The 18,187-nt window shown below is 41.4% G+C and overlaps 1 protein-coding gene across 1 annotated transcript in view; it reads right to left on the bottom strand.

Annotated features, from left to right (window-relative positions):
• Window positions 1-1,906: 1,906 nt before the first annotated feature.
• The window catches only part of LOC106607994 (ras-related protein Rab-32), a 46,898-nt gene continuing 30,617 nt past the window's right edge, over window positions 1,907-18,187 (bottom strand). The window contains exons 2-3 of the mRNA XM_014205578.3: window positions 15,712-15,989; window positions 1,907-2,271 (exon numbers count right to left, since the gene is read on the bottom strand). Coding sequence (XP_014061053.1) covers window positions 2,122-2,271; window positions 15,712-15,989 — 428 coding nt within the window. The 3' untranslated portion in view covers window positions 1,907-2,121. The remainder of the gene's footprint in view (window positions 2,272-15,711; window positions 15,990-18,187) is intronic.

The following is an 18,187-nucleotide window of genomic DNA, read 5'->3' as shown; positions in this document are numbered from 1 at the left end:
AATACTGTTTCCTTGTCTGTTTCTGTGTATTGTCATTAATGAGATTAATTTGACTGTTGCTATTTCTTAAATAAATAGCTCATTGGCTACTTAAAACATATCCTATAAAGATAACCTTGACTATTTGAGTAGCCAAAGCGATGCATTCAAATCCCAACAGAAGGGAATGTAGCAACATTTCCTTTTGTATACATTACATTGGGTAGTTAAAAGCATTATTGTTGTTACTAAATTAAAAGGGACACTGCTGAAGTGTGTTTAAGTATCAGCCAACATGGCATAATGTGAAAACGGCTTTACTGCATATGGGGGAAGTAGGCCTACTGTACATTTTGCCTTTATAAAATTCCACTTGTGTCCATTTTATAAAAGTAATCGGTGGCTTAGTTTTGTTGAACTGGCACTGATAGACCAGTACTCAAATTGCATATGCATACTGTTTTACAGTATAAATGAACGGAAGTCAGTAGTGAGAAAGTGAATGGGCAGTAGTAGACATTGCTGAGTGTGTCTGTGTCCTGGAGGCCTTTGTGACGTTGGTTTCTTTTCTGGTAATAATAGGAGCATGGGAGAGCACGAGCTGCAGCGGTGAGCAGAACAGTCTGATGACTATCACACACACAGCCTCCCCTAAGTGACACCGCATGGCCATGCCTGACACACACACACACACACACACACACACACACACACACACACACACACACACACACGAGACCAGGGAATTATGTTGCGAAACATTTTATAACGTGAATTTCCATTTCTCTGATCACATTCAGTTCCTCCTATGTTGAGCCTTGAGGGATCACATCCTACTAGTGTTTTCATTAACACACACTTTCAATTCCATTCTGTTAAATATTGTCACTAATAAAGGATTAAGCCAAGATGACAAAACATGCAATTAAAATGCTTTATTTTTTGTTCTTGTAGTAGATTCAATGTACATTGTCACATATACATTTGATAAACCCAGCACTTAAAAAAAAGCATTTACACTTGCCTATGATACTCAACTTCTTGGGCAGAGGGAGGGTTCACTCCCCCCGTCTGATGCTTTTTGTACCTCACAAGGAATTATACATCCATGATCAAACACAATGTTTAAAAAAATACACCTCTTAGTACATCTATCACAAAGACATCAAGTGAAAATCCAGCAATTGCAGAAAGAGGAAATTAGGAGTATATGTATAATTAGTTAACTACATGCACCGTACATGTGAAAGCTGTAAGTAGCAGTAAAAGTATTGTTGAGCAGATAAAGTATTCTTGTCCGTTAGTTTACTCCAATCTGGGGAGGGGTGGTAGTGTTGAGTAAAAATAAAGGGGATTAGAAATGAAGCAAAATATTAGATTTCAGGTTCTATCAAATTATCTGCAATATTAAAACTGATCTATCCTATGGTACCTTCTATGTTATTTTTTTCTTTCAAGACTTATTTTTGTGTCCATGTGTGTGACTAGCATTGTCTAGAACACTCAAACATTACACAGATCATCATGATAAAAAACAGACAAAAACGTATTAGTTATGGCACAGCCTTAGTCCCACCTTTGTTCACACCTTAAAAAAAACTTTTTTTAAACCTCTTGGCACCATTTATGAAACATGACAGTTACATGCGTGATTGTGACAACAGTGTGAGAACAATGAGAACATAGTGGTAACGGTAAGAGGGTTAGTTTCTAGATCTAGTGTGTCACCTCCATCAGGGTGCTCCTCTGTCTTCCACAACCAGAGCCTGATAACACAGGGCATCAGGGAGGGCACTAGATCACGTCTGGGGGCAGGGAGAGGGGAAACGTGGGTGTTGGGATGGGGTTGGCAGGGTCCAGAGTCAGTGGGTTGGGGTCTGCCAGGACCCACTCCCTGGACAGTACCCCTTCCGCATGGGGTGGTTAGAAGTTAGGAAGTCCATGGTAACGACAGCTTGGAGTGAGATATTGGGTTCAGGGTCACACCCTCCCTGAACAGCAGCCCCTGTTGTGATAGTAGAGACAGAAGATGGGGCTACGGTGGGGGGGAGGCTCGGAGACCCAGTCCTTGACCTCTAGGCCTTCTGTGTGAGGCGGGCTGGGGTGCGAGCCGGAGGGTGGACGCAGTAGAAGTCCTCACTGCTAGCAGCAGCCTGACTTACTCTCGGCAGCCATCGTCTCCTGGTCCAGTTTGATGCGGTCTCCGTTGCTCTCCTCGTACGGCAGGCCCTTGTCATTCAGCAGGATGTTCTCCACCAGGAACCGAGCTGCCTCATCCACGTTGATGTTGTCCTGGGAAAGGTAAAAAAAAAAAAAAACAGGCTTAAGGTTAAAGGTCATATCAATTCACATGAAAACACGAATACAGTTTCTGGGGGATATTGGTTTAGGCAGTTACCTAACGAGGTGCAACATTGGTGAAACCGGTTTGGCCGCATCCATTTGTTACACAGAACATTAGTCTATAAAAAAATATATAAACCACTGGTTATTTCTCTAGCTTTCTCCTCTACCCAAGCAAAAGAGGTTATGTTCTCAGCTGTCAACTAAAGATGACCGCCTTCCCCATGACATATGGATGAAGTTTATGGTAGAGAAAATGAAAAGAATTATGGAACGATGCAGGGTCGCTCTCTGAGCTGTCCAACAGTTGATGTCCTGACCACAAGATGTCACAGAAAGTCATGTGACCTGTGTGCCTTCCCCAACCTTTAGGGACCGTAGCCCGGGACTGCCGCAGAGAAATATTAGCCCATAGAGCAGTGGCGGATTTAGGTATAAGCGACATGGGCAGCCGCCCAGGGTGGCATCCTGCCGGGGGCAGCACAGGGTCCCCACACAAAAAATTTGCGTGATCGGTTTTCTATCACTCATTTGCACGTCACGTCAATGATATCATGTCACCGTGTGGGACTGTGGGTCAATCAACCTTGTTGGAGTGGGCGCCCTGATTGTAGTTTGTGAGCTAGGCAGGCTACTACCTGGGAAGGTCTCCCACTCAGAAGTATGAGATGGGGAGGGGGGCGGGGATAGGTTGCCATTAGAGGTGGGGGAGCGGGGGAATCTATTAAATAGCGCACCTCTAACTTTGTACAGTACAAATGCAATTAGTAATGCAATTAGTTGTGCAATTTAGTTTGTGTTTCTTGTTTGAAGTGCAATAGTGGAATAATCAGGTTCTCTTCTTTATAAGTGTGTTATTCTACTTGTGTGATATAGGATTTGTGCAATTTAGTTTTATTTGTGTGTTTTTTGTTAGCAATAGGGTAAGTGTAATAATTCAATTTGCTTTTTTATTTGTATTTATATACTACAATTTGTTTCATTTTGATATGAGTCTTTATGTATATATTTGTATAGTTATAAATGTTATGATTATTTATTTGTGTTCCAAATGTCTGAATAAAAATTACAGTTAATGCAGAAAGGGGCATTTTTTTTTGCGCCGGCGGGGGTGCTGAAGGGGGGCTTTGCCCAGGGAGCCATACAAGCTAGAACTGCCACTGCCATAGAAAGAAAGCACGAGATTGAACTTCACTCAACTTTCTAGAGCAGTGGTCACCAACCGGTCGATCACGCTAAAAACCATAAAATGCACGTTCTTCCTCTTTACACTCAGCACTACAACAAGCACTGCAGCAGTAATGAAAGTAGGAAAGTGTATCTTTTAAGCTTGCATTGTTGTTATTATTAGCGACTTGGGTCTTTTTTAATATGGAGTAATATTTAACTTTCTCTGTTCATAGGAGTAGCATGAATTAGCGACTCGAGTTTCACCATCATATGGTAAGGGAAGTTGAGAGGTGGTGCTCTCACCCTCTGCTGAGATACAGGCACAATCAGCCCAATAAAATAAAATAAAAAGCAAATTATTTAAATGTATGCTGACTCAGCTGTGCTTCATAAGTAATACAACATAATATCTATTACTGGTGTGATCATATACCCTACCTCAAATGTTGTAATATATTTTTTTCAAAGGCCCGAACAACTATGCATTGGCAGGGCAATTCAAGCAAAGCCAATATGCGGTGGTAATGTATTGTGCCTATAGCTTACTGCACAAACTTCATTGCAACAGTACTGTTTTTAATTAGTTAATGTTGCATAGGCTTACGTTTTTAATAATGTTAAAAAAGATCTGAGTGGTAGATCTCGGCTTGCATTTTGACTCGGTGATCTTGACTCAGAAAAGGTTGGTGACCACTTCTAGTTTTCCCTGTTAACACTAATCGACGTTTCCCTTTACTGTGGCAATTGTGATCGAATCAGCGCAATGTTATCCACTTTCAAAGCAACATACCGAAACAAATGAACTATGCAAAAGATTTTGTTGTAGGCAGAACGCATCGGAGTAGGATTCTATTGCATTGACATGCACTACTCAGCCCATACTCGTCTACACAGACCAGTGTGGCATAAACAATTCAGAGCTGCAGTAGGCCTATATGCAAATAGACCATTGCCATACAGTGGATATAAAAAGTCTACACACCCCTGTTAAAATGCCAGGTTTTTGTGATGTAAAAGAATGAGGCAAAGATAAATCATGTCAGAACTTTTTCTACTGTTAATGTGACCTATAATGTGAACAATTCAATTGAAAAACAAACTGAAATCTTCGAGGGGGAAAAATGAAAAATAAAAACCTTACAATAACCTGGTTGCATAAGTGTGCACACCCTCTTATAACTGGGGATGTGGCTGTGTTCAGAATTAACCAATCACATTCAAACTCATGTTAAATAGAAGTTATTAAACACCTGCCATCATTTAAAGTGACTGATTAATCACAAATAAAGTTCAGCTGTTCTAGTAGGATTTTCCTGACATTTTCTTAGTTGCATCTCAGAGCAAAAGCCATGGTCCGCAGAGAGCTTCCAAAGCATCAGAGGGATCTCATTGTTGAAAGATATTAGTCAGGAGAAGGGTACAAAATAATTTCCAAAGCATTACATATACCATGGAACACAGTGAAGACAGTCATCATCAAGTGGAGAAAATATGGCACCACAGAGACATTACCAAGAACTGGACGTCCCACCAAAATGTATGAAAAGATGAGAAGAAAACTGGTCAGGGAGGCTTTCAAGAGGCCTACAGCAACATTAAAGGAACTGCAGGAATTTCTGGTAAGTACTGGCTGTGTGCTACATGTGACAACAATCTCCCGTATTCTTCATATGAATGGGCTATGGGGTAGGGTGGCAAGACGGAAGCCTTTTCTTACAATGAAAAACATCCAAGCCCGGCTGAAGTTTGCAAAAACAAACATCAAGTCCCCCAAAAGCACGTGGGAAAATGTGTTAAGGTCTGATGAAACCAAGGTTGAACTTTTTGGCCATAATTCCAAAAGGTATGTTTGGCGCAAAAACAACACTGCACATCACCCAAAGAACACCATAACCACAGTGAAGCATGGTGGTGGCAGCATCATGCTTTGGGGCTGTTTTTCGTCAGCTGGAACCAGGGCCTTAGTCAGGGTGGAGGGAATTATGAACAGTTCCAAATACCAGGCAATTTTGGCACAAAACCTTCAGGCGTCCGTTAGAAAGCTGAAGATGAAGTTCACCTTTCAGCACGACAACGACCCAAAGCACACATCCAAATCCACGAAAGCATGGCTTCACCAGAAGAAGATTAACGTTTTGGAATGGCCCAGCCAGAGCCCAGACCTGAATCCAATTGAACATCTCTGGGGTGATCTGAAGAGGGCTGTGCACAGGAGATGTCCTCGCAATCTGACAGATTTGGAGCGCTTTTGCAAAGAAGAGTGGGCAAATATTGCTAATAGACTCCTACACAAAAAGACAGTGTTGTAATAAAATCAAAAGGTGCTTCAACAAAGTATTAGTTTAAGGGTGTGCACACTTATGCAACCAGGTTATTGTGAGTTTTTATTTTTTATTTTTCCCCCTCAAAGATTTGTTTGTTTTTCAATTGAATTGTTCACGTTATAGGTCACATTAAAGGTGGAAAAAGTTCTGACATGATTTATCTTTGTCTCATTATTTTATATCACAAAAACCTGGCATTTTAACCTCTTAGGGCTAGTGGGCAGTATTTACACCGCCGGATAAAAAACGTACCCGATTTAATCTGGTTACTACTCCTACCCAGTAACTAGAATATGCATATACTTATTAGATATGGATAGAAAACACCCTAAAGTTTCTAAAACTGTTTGAATGGTGTCTGTGAGTATAACAGAACTCATATGGCAGGCAAAAACCTGAGAGATTCCTTTACAGGAAGTGGCCTGTCTGACCATTTATTGATATTCTTTGACATCTCTTTCCAAAACAAAGGATCTCTGCGGTAACGTGACACTTCCCACGGCTCCCATAGGCTCTCAGAGCCCGGGAAAAAGCTGAATGTCGTCATTCCAGCCCCAGGCTGAAACACATTATCGCCTTTGTCAAGTGGCCGATCAAGGGACAGTGGGCTTAGGCGCGTGCACTGGTCGCCCCCGTCTTTCTTTTTTTTCTCCTCTATTTACCGAAACGCAGATTCCCGGTCGGAATATTATCGCTTTTTTACGACATAAATTGCATAAAAATTTATTTTAAACAGCGGTTGACATGCTTCAAGTACGGTAATGGAATATTTAGAATTGTTTTGTCACGAAATGCGCCATGCTCGTAACCCTGATTTACCATTTCGGATAGTGTCTAGAACGCACGAACAAAACGCCGCTGTTTGGATATAACGATGGATTATTTGGGACCAAACCAACATTTGTTATTGAAGTAGAAGTCCTGGGAGTGCATTCTGACGAAGAACAGCAAAGGTAATAACATTTTTGTTATAGTAAATCTGATTTTGGTGAAGGCTAAACTTGCTGGGTGTCTAAATAGCTAACCTGTGATGGCTGGGCTATGTACTTAGAATATTTTTAAAATTGTGCTTTCACCAAAAAGCTATTTTAAAATCGGACATATCGAGTGCATAGAGGAGTTCTGTATCTATAATTCTTAAAATAATTGTTATGCTTTTTGTGAACGTTTATCGTGAGTAATTTAGTAAATTGTTAGTAAATTCCCCGGAAGTTTGCGGGGGGTATGCTAGTTCTGAACGTCACATGCTAATGTAAAAAGCTGTTTTTTGATATAAATATGAACTTGATTGAACAAAACATGCATGTATTGTATAACATAATGTCCTAGGGTTGTCATCTGATGAAGATCATCAAAGGTTAGTGCTGCATTTAGCTGTGGTTTGGGTTTATGTGACATTATATGCTAGCTTGAAAAATGGGTGTCTATTTCTGGCTGGGTACTCTGCTGACATAATCTAATGTTTTGCTTTCGTTGTAAAGCCTTTTTGAAATCGGACAGTGTGGTTAGATAAAGGAGAGTCTTGTCTTTAAAATGGTGTAAAATAGTTATATGTTTGAGAAATTGAAGTAATAGCATTTTTAAGGTATTTGAATATCGCACCACGGGATTAGACTGGCTGTTGCGTAGGTGGGACGATTTGGTGCCACCTACCCTAGAGAGGTTAACAGGGGTGTGTAGAGTTTTTAAATCCACTGTATATGGATCTGTGCCATTTACATTGAACTGGACTGTGTTTACAGCATGAGCAGTCATGAGTAGATGCACTTGTTTTAAGATCAAAGCGAGAGCTGCCTGTAGCCATGTGCAGATTTAGCTCATACCCTTTGCTAGTTAGTGAGTTATTAGCCCAGTTATAGATCATTTGTAGTCAGTAATAGAGGAGTGATTGCTTCCTACAAGAGCACAAAACATGTACATTTCTAGACATCTTTGGAAAGTGAGTCAGGTAAAGAGCTTTTTTTTCTTAAAGGGGGCAGTGTTGTATTTTGAGACGGGCTTGAATAAGCTAAGTAGCCAATGGGACGAGGTTAGCATAATTTGTCTGATTCTCTGTAATAATGGTATGGGAATAATGCATTTTATTTTGTAAAGTGGTTTCTTGCCTCAAACACAACATTTTCAGTCACCTCCTTGTCTGAAAGACAAGTGGATAAACAGGTTAATGTCAAGCTCTGCATGTTTTGTTTTTTTTCCAAAAGTCTCATGGAATGTAGGCCTACATTGAACACCACACATTGGCTGCTACTTTAGGCTGAATGAGAACAGCTATTTCCATGTTAAAATGTTATGGTATGCATTTGCATTTAGCCATTGTTTTTGATGATAGGCAACACTCTGTTAGGCCTACATTATGATCAAATAGCCACAGTCGCCTACTTGGCCACTGTTAAAACTGTAACTTAAAAGCGGGTACAGCCTCAATGTTCACAGTAAACGTGCGCTGGAAGTTGCACAGAATTTTCACAATGTTCAAGGTAGCGAAATGCCTAACACTCAGAATTAGAGGTTATACCAGGTTTTGTTCATCCTGATCAGACAGGTTTTTTACATGAATGATACATTGGAGACAATATATGACAACTACTAGAAATAGAAGAAGAAACATCTAAGAAGCCAGGCCTGGTATTCATAGAAGATTTTGAAAAGGCTTTTTATATACGAATGTTATATATAAATGCCTGGATTTTTTCTAATCTTGGTGAGTCTCTTCTTCAAATGTATAGCAAACCCATGTGTAAAATAGTAAATAGCGGCTACTTCTCAGATAGTTTTGAACTGTGAAGAGGAGTTAAACAAGGGTGTCCGTGGTCACCATATCTATTCGTTATGGCCTTCGAAATGCTAGCTATTAAAATCAGATCAAATAACAATATCAGAGGATTAGAAATCCAAGGCTTAATAAAAACAAAGATGTCCATGTATGCCGATGACTGAAGTTCAATATTAAGTCTGCAAGCAAGATCTCTGAAATGTCTCATTGAAGAGATAACTTTTCTGGCCTCTCTGGACTAAAACCTAATTATGATAAGTGTACCATATTATGTATTGTATCTGTAAAAAACACAACTTTTATATTACCCTGCAGCTTACCTATAAATGGGCTGACGGTCAAGTAGACGTACTTGGTATTCATATCACAAAAGCTATAAATAAGCTCTCTACAATGAATTTCAATAGAAAACTAGTACAAATAGAAAAGATCCTGAGGTAAATACCAGTCTATTTAATGGGAAAATTACACAGATTAACTCCTTAGTCATATCTCAGTTTACTCACTTATGGCGCTGCCTACTCCTGATTCTTTTTTAAATCATATTTCACTTTATCTGGGATGCTAAACCAGACAAGATGAAGCGTGCCTATCTATATAATGAATATGAACTGGGTGGGCTGAGATTATTAAATGTAAAAGCACGAAACCTCTCTAAAAGCTTCACTTATACAAAAGTTTTACTTTAACCCAAAATGGTTCTCAAGTAGATACTAAGAAAAGCTCATCCCTTGTTTAAAAATTGCTATGTCTCATTTTCGATTAATTGAAAATGAAACCTTGTTCAAAGTATCTCTTTTTCAAACCAGCAATGCAGAGCAATTTCATATAAAATATATTAACAAATAATTATTTTGTTTTTAAATGATATTAGAATGGTAGACTTCTGTCTTTCATGGAGCTATCGGAATTGTATGGGAAGGTCTGCTCAATCCAAGATTACAATCAACTGATTACAGCACTACCCCCCCAAAAAAAACTGTCAGAAAAACAAAAATATAATAAATAGGAAAGTATACCGGTTTCATTTTTGAGGACCAGGATGTTGACGGCTGTGCCATACAGATTGCAAAATAGCTGGGAAGAGATTTTTGATGTACCGATTTACATAGCACAGGGTGTATGAGTTGATATATAAAATGACGCAAGATTCAAGACTTCGTGCTTTTCAGCTAAAACTATGTATAGAAAATTCTTGAATATTTGGGGCATAGAATCATCGCAGCTCTGCAGATTTTGTTGTACAGAATCAATAGACCATTTGTCTGGTATTGCCCTTAGGTAGCCTGTTTCTGGTTTCAGGTTCAGGAATGGCTGAAAAAGCATAATATTAAATGTAAAATTGACCGTAGAAATAGCATTGTGGGGAGATTTTGAGAGACCTGTTCAGTAAATTACTAATACTCTTAGTAAAAGTATTTATCTTCAACTCACAATCTGTGGATTCTATTATTTGATAGATTCAAATTGTATGTTAAACATCACAGCATTGTTGAAAGATACACTATATATACAAAAGTATGTGGACACCCCTTCAAATTAGTGGAATCGCCTATTTCAGTCACACCCATTGTTGACAGGTGTATAAAATTGAGCACACATCCATGCAATCTCCATAGACAAACATTGGCAGTAGAATGGCATTACTGAAGAGCTCAGTGACTTTCAATGTGGCACCGTCATAGGATGCCACCTTTCCAACAAGTCAGTTCGTCAAATTTCTGCCCTGCTAGAGCTGCCCCGGTCAACTGTAAGTGCTGTTATTGTGAAGTGGAAACGTCTAGGAGCAACAATGGCTCAGCCGCGAAGTGGTAGGCCACACAAGCTCACAGAACTTGACTGCCGAGAGCTGAAGCGAGTAAAAATTGCCTGTCCTCGGGTGCAACACTCACTACCGAGTTCCAAACTGCCGCTGGAAGAAACGTCAGCACAAGAACTGTTCGTCGGGAGCTTTATGAAATGGGTTTCCATGACCGAGCAGCCGCACACAAGTCTAGGATCACCATGCGCAATGCCAAGCATCGGCTAGAGTGGTATAAAGCTTGCTGCCATTGGACTCTGGAGCAGTGGAAACGCGTTCTCTGGAGTGATAAATCACGCTTCACCATCTGGCAGTCCGACGGACGAATCTGGGTTTGGCGGATGCCAGGAGAACACTACCTTTTCCAATGCATAGTGCCAACTGTAAAGAGTGGTGGAGTAAGAATAATGGTCTGGGGCTGTTTTTCATGGTTTGGGCTAGGCCCCTTAGTTCCTACAGCATACAATGACATTCTAGATGATTCTGTGCTTCAAACTTTGTGGCAACAGTTTGGGGAAGGCCCTTTCTGCTTCAGCATGCCCCTGTGCACAAAGCGAGGTCCATATAGAAATGAAGGGGGAGATTTTTTCAGGGGGGGTGGGACCTTTGGTGGGGGGGGGGGTCTCGGACGGTTGAGGGGCATCTCTCGGTGAACTGTGTGGGGGGGGGCACTTGACCCTGGTTGTGCCCTTGGGCGGGGCACTTGACCCTGGTTGCTCCTGTGTCTGCTCGATGACTATGAGTGGCTACATTGCAGGTAGATTGTATGTTTTGAAAATTCAATACAAAAAAAAATGTATATTAAAAAGATGAATCCTGTATGGCTAATGTGGCCAACACATTACTGAGCATCAACTGAAGTGTGAATGTCTAGGGCAAATGATTGTGCAAACTGCGTGTGTGTCCATGAATGTGGCGTGGTATACTTTGTCTTGTAACAAGTTCAACTAGCATTTTGTTTGTTGTTTTGAGTCTATTTTTCCTGGTTGCTACAGTATATCTGCTGTGTAGCTGGTCGGTTCCCTAGAGCCAAGTCGTTTTTTCAGAATTCCTCAGTAATTCAGAAACATGAGGCCGGTGAGAGCCTTTGATGTTAGAGAGGGAGAGAAAGAGAGCGAAAGAAAGAAAGACAGACGAGGAAGGGAAGGAGAAAGGGAGAGAAGGAGGGGGACCGATGGAGAGAGGTAAATAGAGAAAGACAGTGAGAACCAGAAAGAGAGAGAGTGATATTTCCCTTGAGTCTCATATTTAAGGAGATGGTTGTTAGAATAGAGGTTCAGCACAAAATAAGAGCAGACGTGTCTCTAAAACACACATGTGGTACGTGCACACACAGCCAGAGTTCCATGCCAACCATCTGAGTTATGTCCCCTAATAGAGTTATTTATCTCAGGAACATGTGCTGGTGCATGCTGGGTACTAGCACACCTTCTGTCACTCACATGAACACACACGCTCACATCCGTATGCACAGCTGCAGGTGATGACAGAAAAGTGAATTCAGCAGCAGGGACATTTTGCGTTTCACAAAGGCTGAGATTTCCTGAAGGCTAATGTTTGCCATTCTGTTGAACTGCTTGACAGAAGTGCTCACTGCATACAATCCCACACACTAAAACGCACACACACTTCTCAAGGCTTTGAACAGACATAGATAAAGTCTTTCTCACAATTAAGGTTAATAGGTGATCCTATGAGAAATTACACAGGAAATCAAGTTTAAAGCACAGAATCTTCTACAGTACATCAATATTTGACCATCAAGCTGTTGCAACAATCAGGGTGGCTTTATGAAGGCAATTTTACTTTGGATATGAATATGGATTGTGCTACAAGATTCAACACGATGGCCTATTATGAGGATCTGTAAAAGGTTGGACTTGACCGATTCTGCAGGGAGGAATTCTCTCCTATAGCAGAGATGGGGCTGAAATAGCAGTGGCCTACTTTGGTTTCTAGTGGCACACGCTATGATCAGTCAAAGGACATGTCTAAGCTCTTACAGGTCTAACAGCTCAGGATTAGAGCTGGGAAACGCTGAGGTTATCACATCCTCAAAGCTGATAAAGACAGAGTTTGTGTGGCTCTGAAAGATCTCCCCATGGGCTAGGGCAGTGTTCCCAACCAGGACTACCTATCCACTGGGGGTACTTGAGAAGACTCATGAGACCTACTGGTAAAATCCACAGGAAGGGGAACCTCAGGGGTTCCCCATGCAGAGAAAAACATCTGTTGGTGGTGCAGTAACCAAAAAAGGTTGGAAACCACTGGGCTAGGGAATGTGTGTGTGTGTGTGTGTGTGTGTGTGCGCACACGCGTAAATGCTACAACTGTCTAAACAAATCCTACTCAAACACATACACCATATTGTTTCATTGGTGTGTGTGACCCCTTGCTCAGACCTGGTACAGTGTCTGTCTGGAAAGGTGCTACTGTGTGTAGTGGACAGGGGAACTGCAGGGGGACATGTGTGAGAGGTAATTGTCATTTACCCAGGGTTAGGGGCTCGTGGGGGCATTGGAATTGAGGTGACAGGGGCAAGCAGAAACCTAAAGACCCAGTGAATTGAGGTGCACACACACACAAACAGAGAGAGAGAGTTCCCTCCAATGCTTCATGACAGGCAGACCCCAGTTGACCTAATTTTCACACAGAGAGCTGATTTCAGTACATTCAAATAGTGTACAGACCCCTTTTCCCACATTTTGTTACGTTACAGCCTTATTCTAATATGGATTAAATTATATATTTTTTCCTTATCAATCTACACACAATACCCCATAATGACAAAGTGAAAACAGGTAGCATTGTGTTGTGCGACTAAACTGTACATTTTATTGTAACCAGCACAAGGTGCACCTGTGTAATGATCATGCTGTTTAATCAGCTTCTTGATATGCCACATGGATGGATATGTCAGGGGGGTGGATTATCTTGGCAAAGGAGAAATGTTCTCTTACAGGGATGTAAAGAAATTTGTGCACAACATTTTAGAGAAATAAGCTTTTGTGCATATGGAACATTTCTGGGATGTTTTATTTTAGCTCATGAAACATGGGACCAACACTTTACATGTTGCGTTTATATTTTTGTTCAGCATACATACTGTACATACATACACACATACATACATACATACATACATAAACTAACTAAATCCTGCTCACTGATCCCTAATTTAATTTCTCCCTAAAGACCTTGCCCAACAACCTCCAATAAAAGCTTTAAGTTGTCAAACAAAATAGTGTTTTCAGATGAGGAAAAGCACTCAATTTAAGGCCTTTAACATATCTTGGAATGGCATTGAAGACCGCTTCCATTATCGTTGTTATTGTGATGCTGGCTGGAACTGTTGGCGAGCATGCTTCTGTCTCTCCTAACTAAAAGTGCTCAGAGTGGCACGTTGGGGTATGCTTGTGTTTCCCAACTCTGCTCCTTTCAACAGCACAATGACCCACAGTACAAATAGTTATATTTGGTAGCACGAGGAGTACTGCTACAAAATGTTTTGATTTAACTCCCCCCAGTCAGGGCTTAAATCACCAGTGACTTAACACGTGTGTTACATTACCTTTTCATGCTATTCTTGCCTTTGACTTTTCCCCATCTATTCAGTGTTCAATGTTCCACACTGCCTTTTCCCACCTGGACAAAAGGAAGGCCTATGTCAGAATGCTGTTCATTGACTACAGCTCAGCATTCAACACCATAGTGCCCACAAAGCTCATCACTAAGCTAAGGACCCTGGGACTAAACACCTCCCAATGCAACTGGATCTTGGACTTCCTGACGGACAGCCCCCAGGTGGTAAGGGTAGGAAACAACACATCTGCCACGCTGATCCTCAACACTTGGGCTCCTCGGGGTGGGTGCTTAGTCCCCTGTACTCTCTGTTCACCCACAACTGCGTGGCCAAGCACAACTCCAACACCATCATTAAGTTTGCTGACGACAAAACAGTGGTAGGCCTGATCACCGACAATGATGAGACAGCCTATATGGAGGAGGTGAAAACAACCTCTCCCTCAATGTGAGCAAGACAAAGGAGCTGATCGTGGACTATAGGAAAAGGAGGGCCAAACACACCCCAATTAACGTAGACGGGGCTGAAGTGGAGCGGGTCGAGAGTTTCAAGTTCCTTGGTGTTCACATCACCAACAAACTATCATGATCCGAACACACCAAGATAGTTGTGAAGAGGGCACGACAAAACCTTTTCCCCCTCAGGAGACTGAAAAGATTTGGCATGGGTCCCCAGATCCTCAAAAAGTTCTACAGCTGCACCATCGAGAACATCCTGACTGGTTGCATCACCGCCTGGTATGGAAACTGCTTGGCATCTGACCGTAAGGTGCTACAGAGGGTAGTGTGGACGGCCCAGTACATCACTGGGGCCAAGCTTCCTGACATCCAGGACCTATATACTAGGCATGGTCAGAGGAAGGCCCAAAATGTGTCATAGACTGTTCTCTCTGCTACCGCACGGCAAGTTGTACCGGAGCGTCTAGTACCAAAAGGCTTCGTAACAGCTTCTACCCACAAGCCATAAGACTGTGAACAATGAATCAAATGGCAACCTGGACTATTTACATTGACCCCCCCCCTTCGTTTTTACACTGCTACTACTCGCTGTTTATTATCTATAAATAGTCACTTTACAAATTACCTCGACTAACCTGTACCCCGCACATTGACTCGGCACCGGTACCCCATGTATATAGCCTCGTTATTGTTATGTTATTTTCATGTAATTATTATTTTTTTTAACTTTAGTTTATTTAGTAAATATATTCTTAACTCTATTTATTTTACTGCAATGTTGGTAAAGGGCTTGTAAAAGTAAGCATTTCACAGTAAGGTCTACACCTGTTGTCTTATTTTGTTACTGAAAAGCAACCTGTAAAACATTAGGAAGCAACCTTGGAAACAAAGACCTACATTTACCTTCCATTCAAGCTGATAAAAAAAGCCTAATGCACACACAAGTTATAATAGTATTCGTAGTACTATCACTGTAGTCAATGCTTCCTGATTAGGGGAGATCTAATGGCAACAAAGCACACTGTTATAGCAGAGGACGCTAGTGAGAGGAGGACTGCTCATAATAATGTCTGGAATGGAGTGAATGTAATAGTATCAAACAAATGGAAACCAGGTGTTTGATGTGTTTGAAACCATTCCATTCCAGCCATTACTATGAGCCTGTCCTCCCCATGTAAAGTACCACCAGCCACCACTGTGTTGTAGGCATATTTGTGTGTGTGTATGGTGTAGGCATATTTGTGTGTGTGTGTGTGTGTGTGTGTGTGTGTCTGTCTTACCTTGGCCGAGGTCTCGAACCAGCCCAGGAAGCCAGTCTCTTTACAGAAGTTGTCCATGAGGGAAGTGTTGTTGGAGGTCTCATTTTTCTGGTCACACTTATTGGCCAGCAGCACCGAGGGGATAGGGCTCCCATTGGCCAGTTTCACCTTGCTGTCCAAGTCGTGTTTCCATTTGGACACGGCCTCAAACGTGGAGCCCCTCGTCACGTCAAACACCACGAATGCCCCCACCGCCTCCTTGTAGTACACCCGCGTCATGTTCCCAAATCGCTCCTGACCTGCATGGGGACAGGGAAGCAACACGATCAGTAACTCAATGGGTCAATGGCACAGTACACAATTAAACCTAGTAGGCCTGCGTCAAAGTAACTAAGGAGATGGATTAGTTAGTAAACAAAAGGCTATTGGGTCAAATGCTCAATGGGTTACCAGATGCAGAGATTCTGTTACAGCCCATAAGAGGACATCAGAAAGGGGTCAAGGAAAAACAAGACATCTGAATGTACAAAACACAGGAGCAGGCCTATAGAGGGGTGGAAGCGACTTAGCCTTTGAGTGTTGCTAATGAGACAGCAAAGCAGGGTCTGTTCCTTCTGTACACACACACAGATAGACCTGTGACAGGACATTCCACAGGCCCCATTACCCAGCGCAGTGAGTACAGCACAACAAGGGCCACTTGTGAGATCGATTACTCCACTAAATCACTCCCACTTGAGACATTTCAAGGTGCCAGTTTGGGGAGAATTAGCTCAGTTTACCAGGAATATGTACATGTTTTAGACATGGATATAAAACTGAATGAGGATTAGCCAGTGTTTCATAAGATGACAGAGGAAGGTAAAAGTCTCTGTCTCAGGTAAAATAAATGTGTTATCTTGAGCCTGCATTCAGAAGACAAACATTTTATTCTTCTGCTCTAAAGTGCTGTGTGAGAGTAGTGTTTTGCCTCCATTTTGGTTCCCCTTCACCACCAAATGACCAAAATGGATCTTGACCCACTTTTTCTAATTTGTCAAAGACTCAAGCCAAGGAAGAAATCTGCCTCCTCGATAATGAACCCATTCTCTCCAGTCTTGCTGGGAGAAATCTGGAATGATGCTTTACAAAGTGAAAGCAAGGGGAATTACCACCGGGATCCTGGGTGTCACGATCAATCTAAGCAAGGCACTACTCAAAATACAGTCACAACGAAGGCAAGACTATTATTCCGTAGCCATATTATCAGTCTGTGTATTAGCTATTAATCTCAGAGAGGAGTGAAAATGCAAACACTGATAATGAATGGCCAAAAGCCTGCGGCATTGATTAACAATTTGCATGCATAGGATTTCGATCTGCAAGCTTTAGTTGACATGGAGCATGGGTTGTAATCAATAATATGACGATGATTCTCCTATCTAAATCACCCCCTTCGGTTTCTCACTTAATTTCTATGTATACCTTAAATAGAACTGAACAAACTACAAATTTTGTCAGATGACAAGTACAATAAAATTGATATTATGCTTTCAAGCATTTGCTCTATTGTATGTGTGGCAATTTGTTTGGGATATTGCAACAATTTTTTTGATTTCTCACAAAGTTCCATCAAATTACAGTGGATATAAAAAGTCTACACACCCCTGTTAAAATGCCAGGTTTTTGTGATGTAAAAGAATGAGACAAAGATAAATCATGTCAGAACTTTTTCTACTGTTAATGTGACCTATAATGTGAACAATTCAATTGGAAAAACAAACTGAAATCTTCGAGGGGGAAAAATGAAAAATAAAAACCTTACAATAACCTGGTTGCATAAGTGTGCACACCCTCTTATAACTGGGGATGTGGCTGTGTTCAGAATTAACCAATCACATTCAAACTCTGATTAATCACAAATAAAGTTCAGCTGTTCTAGTAGGATTTTCCTGACATTTTCTTAGTTGCATCTCAGAGCAAAAGCCATGGTCCGCAGAGAGCTTCCAAAGCATCAGGGGGATCTCATTGTTGAAAGATATCAGTCAGGAGAAGGGTACAAAATAATTTCCAAAGCATTACATATACCATGGAACACAGTGAAGACAGTCATCATCAAGTGGAGAAAATATGGCACCACAGAGACATTACCAAGAACTGGACGTCCCTCCAAAATTTATGAAAAGATGAGAAGAAAACTGGTCAGGGAGGCTTCCAAGAGGCCTACAGCAACATTAAAGGAACTGCAGGAATTTCTGGCAAGTACTGGCTGTGTGCTACATGTGACAAAAATCTCCTGTATTGTTCATATGAATGGGCTATGGGGTAGGGTGGCAAGACGGAAGCCTTTTCTTACAATGAAAAACATCCAAGCCCGGCTGAAGTTTGCAAAAACAAACATCAAGTCCCCCAAAAGCACGTGGAAAAATGTGTTAAGGTCTGATGAAACCAAGGTTGAACTTTTTGGCCATAATTCCAAAAGGTGTGTTTGGCGCAAAAACAACACTGCACATCACCC

The sequence above is a fragment of the Salmo salar genome, chromosome 06, assembly GCF_965601325.2.
Source record: "Salmo salar chromosome 06, fSalSal1, whole genome shotgun sequence".
Classification (NCBI taxonomy): Eukaryota; Metazoa; Chordata; class Actinopteri; order Salmoniformes; family Salmonidae; genus Salmo; species Salmo salar.
This window is presented reverse-complemented; position numbering and strand designations above follow the sequence as displayed.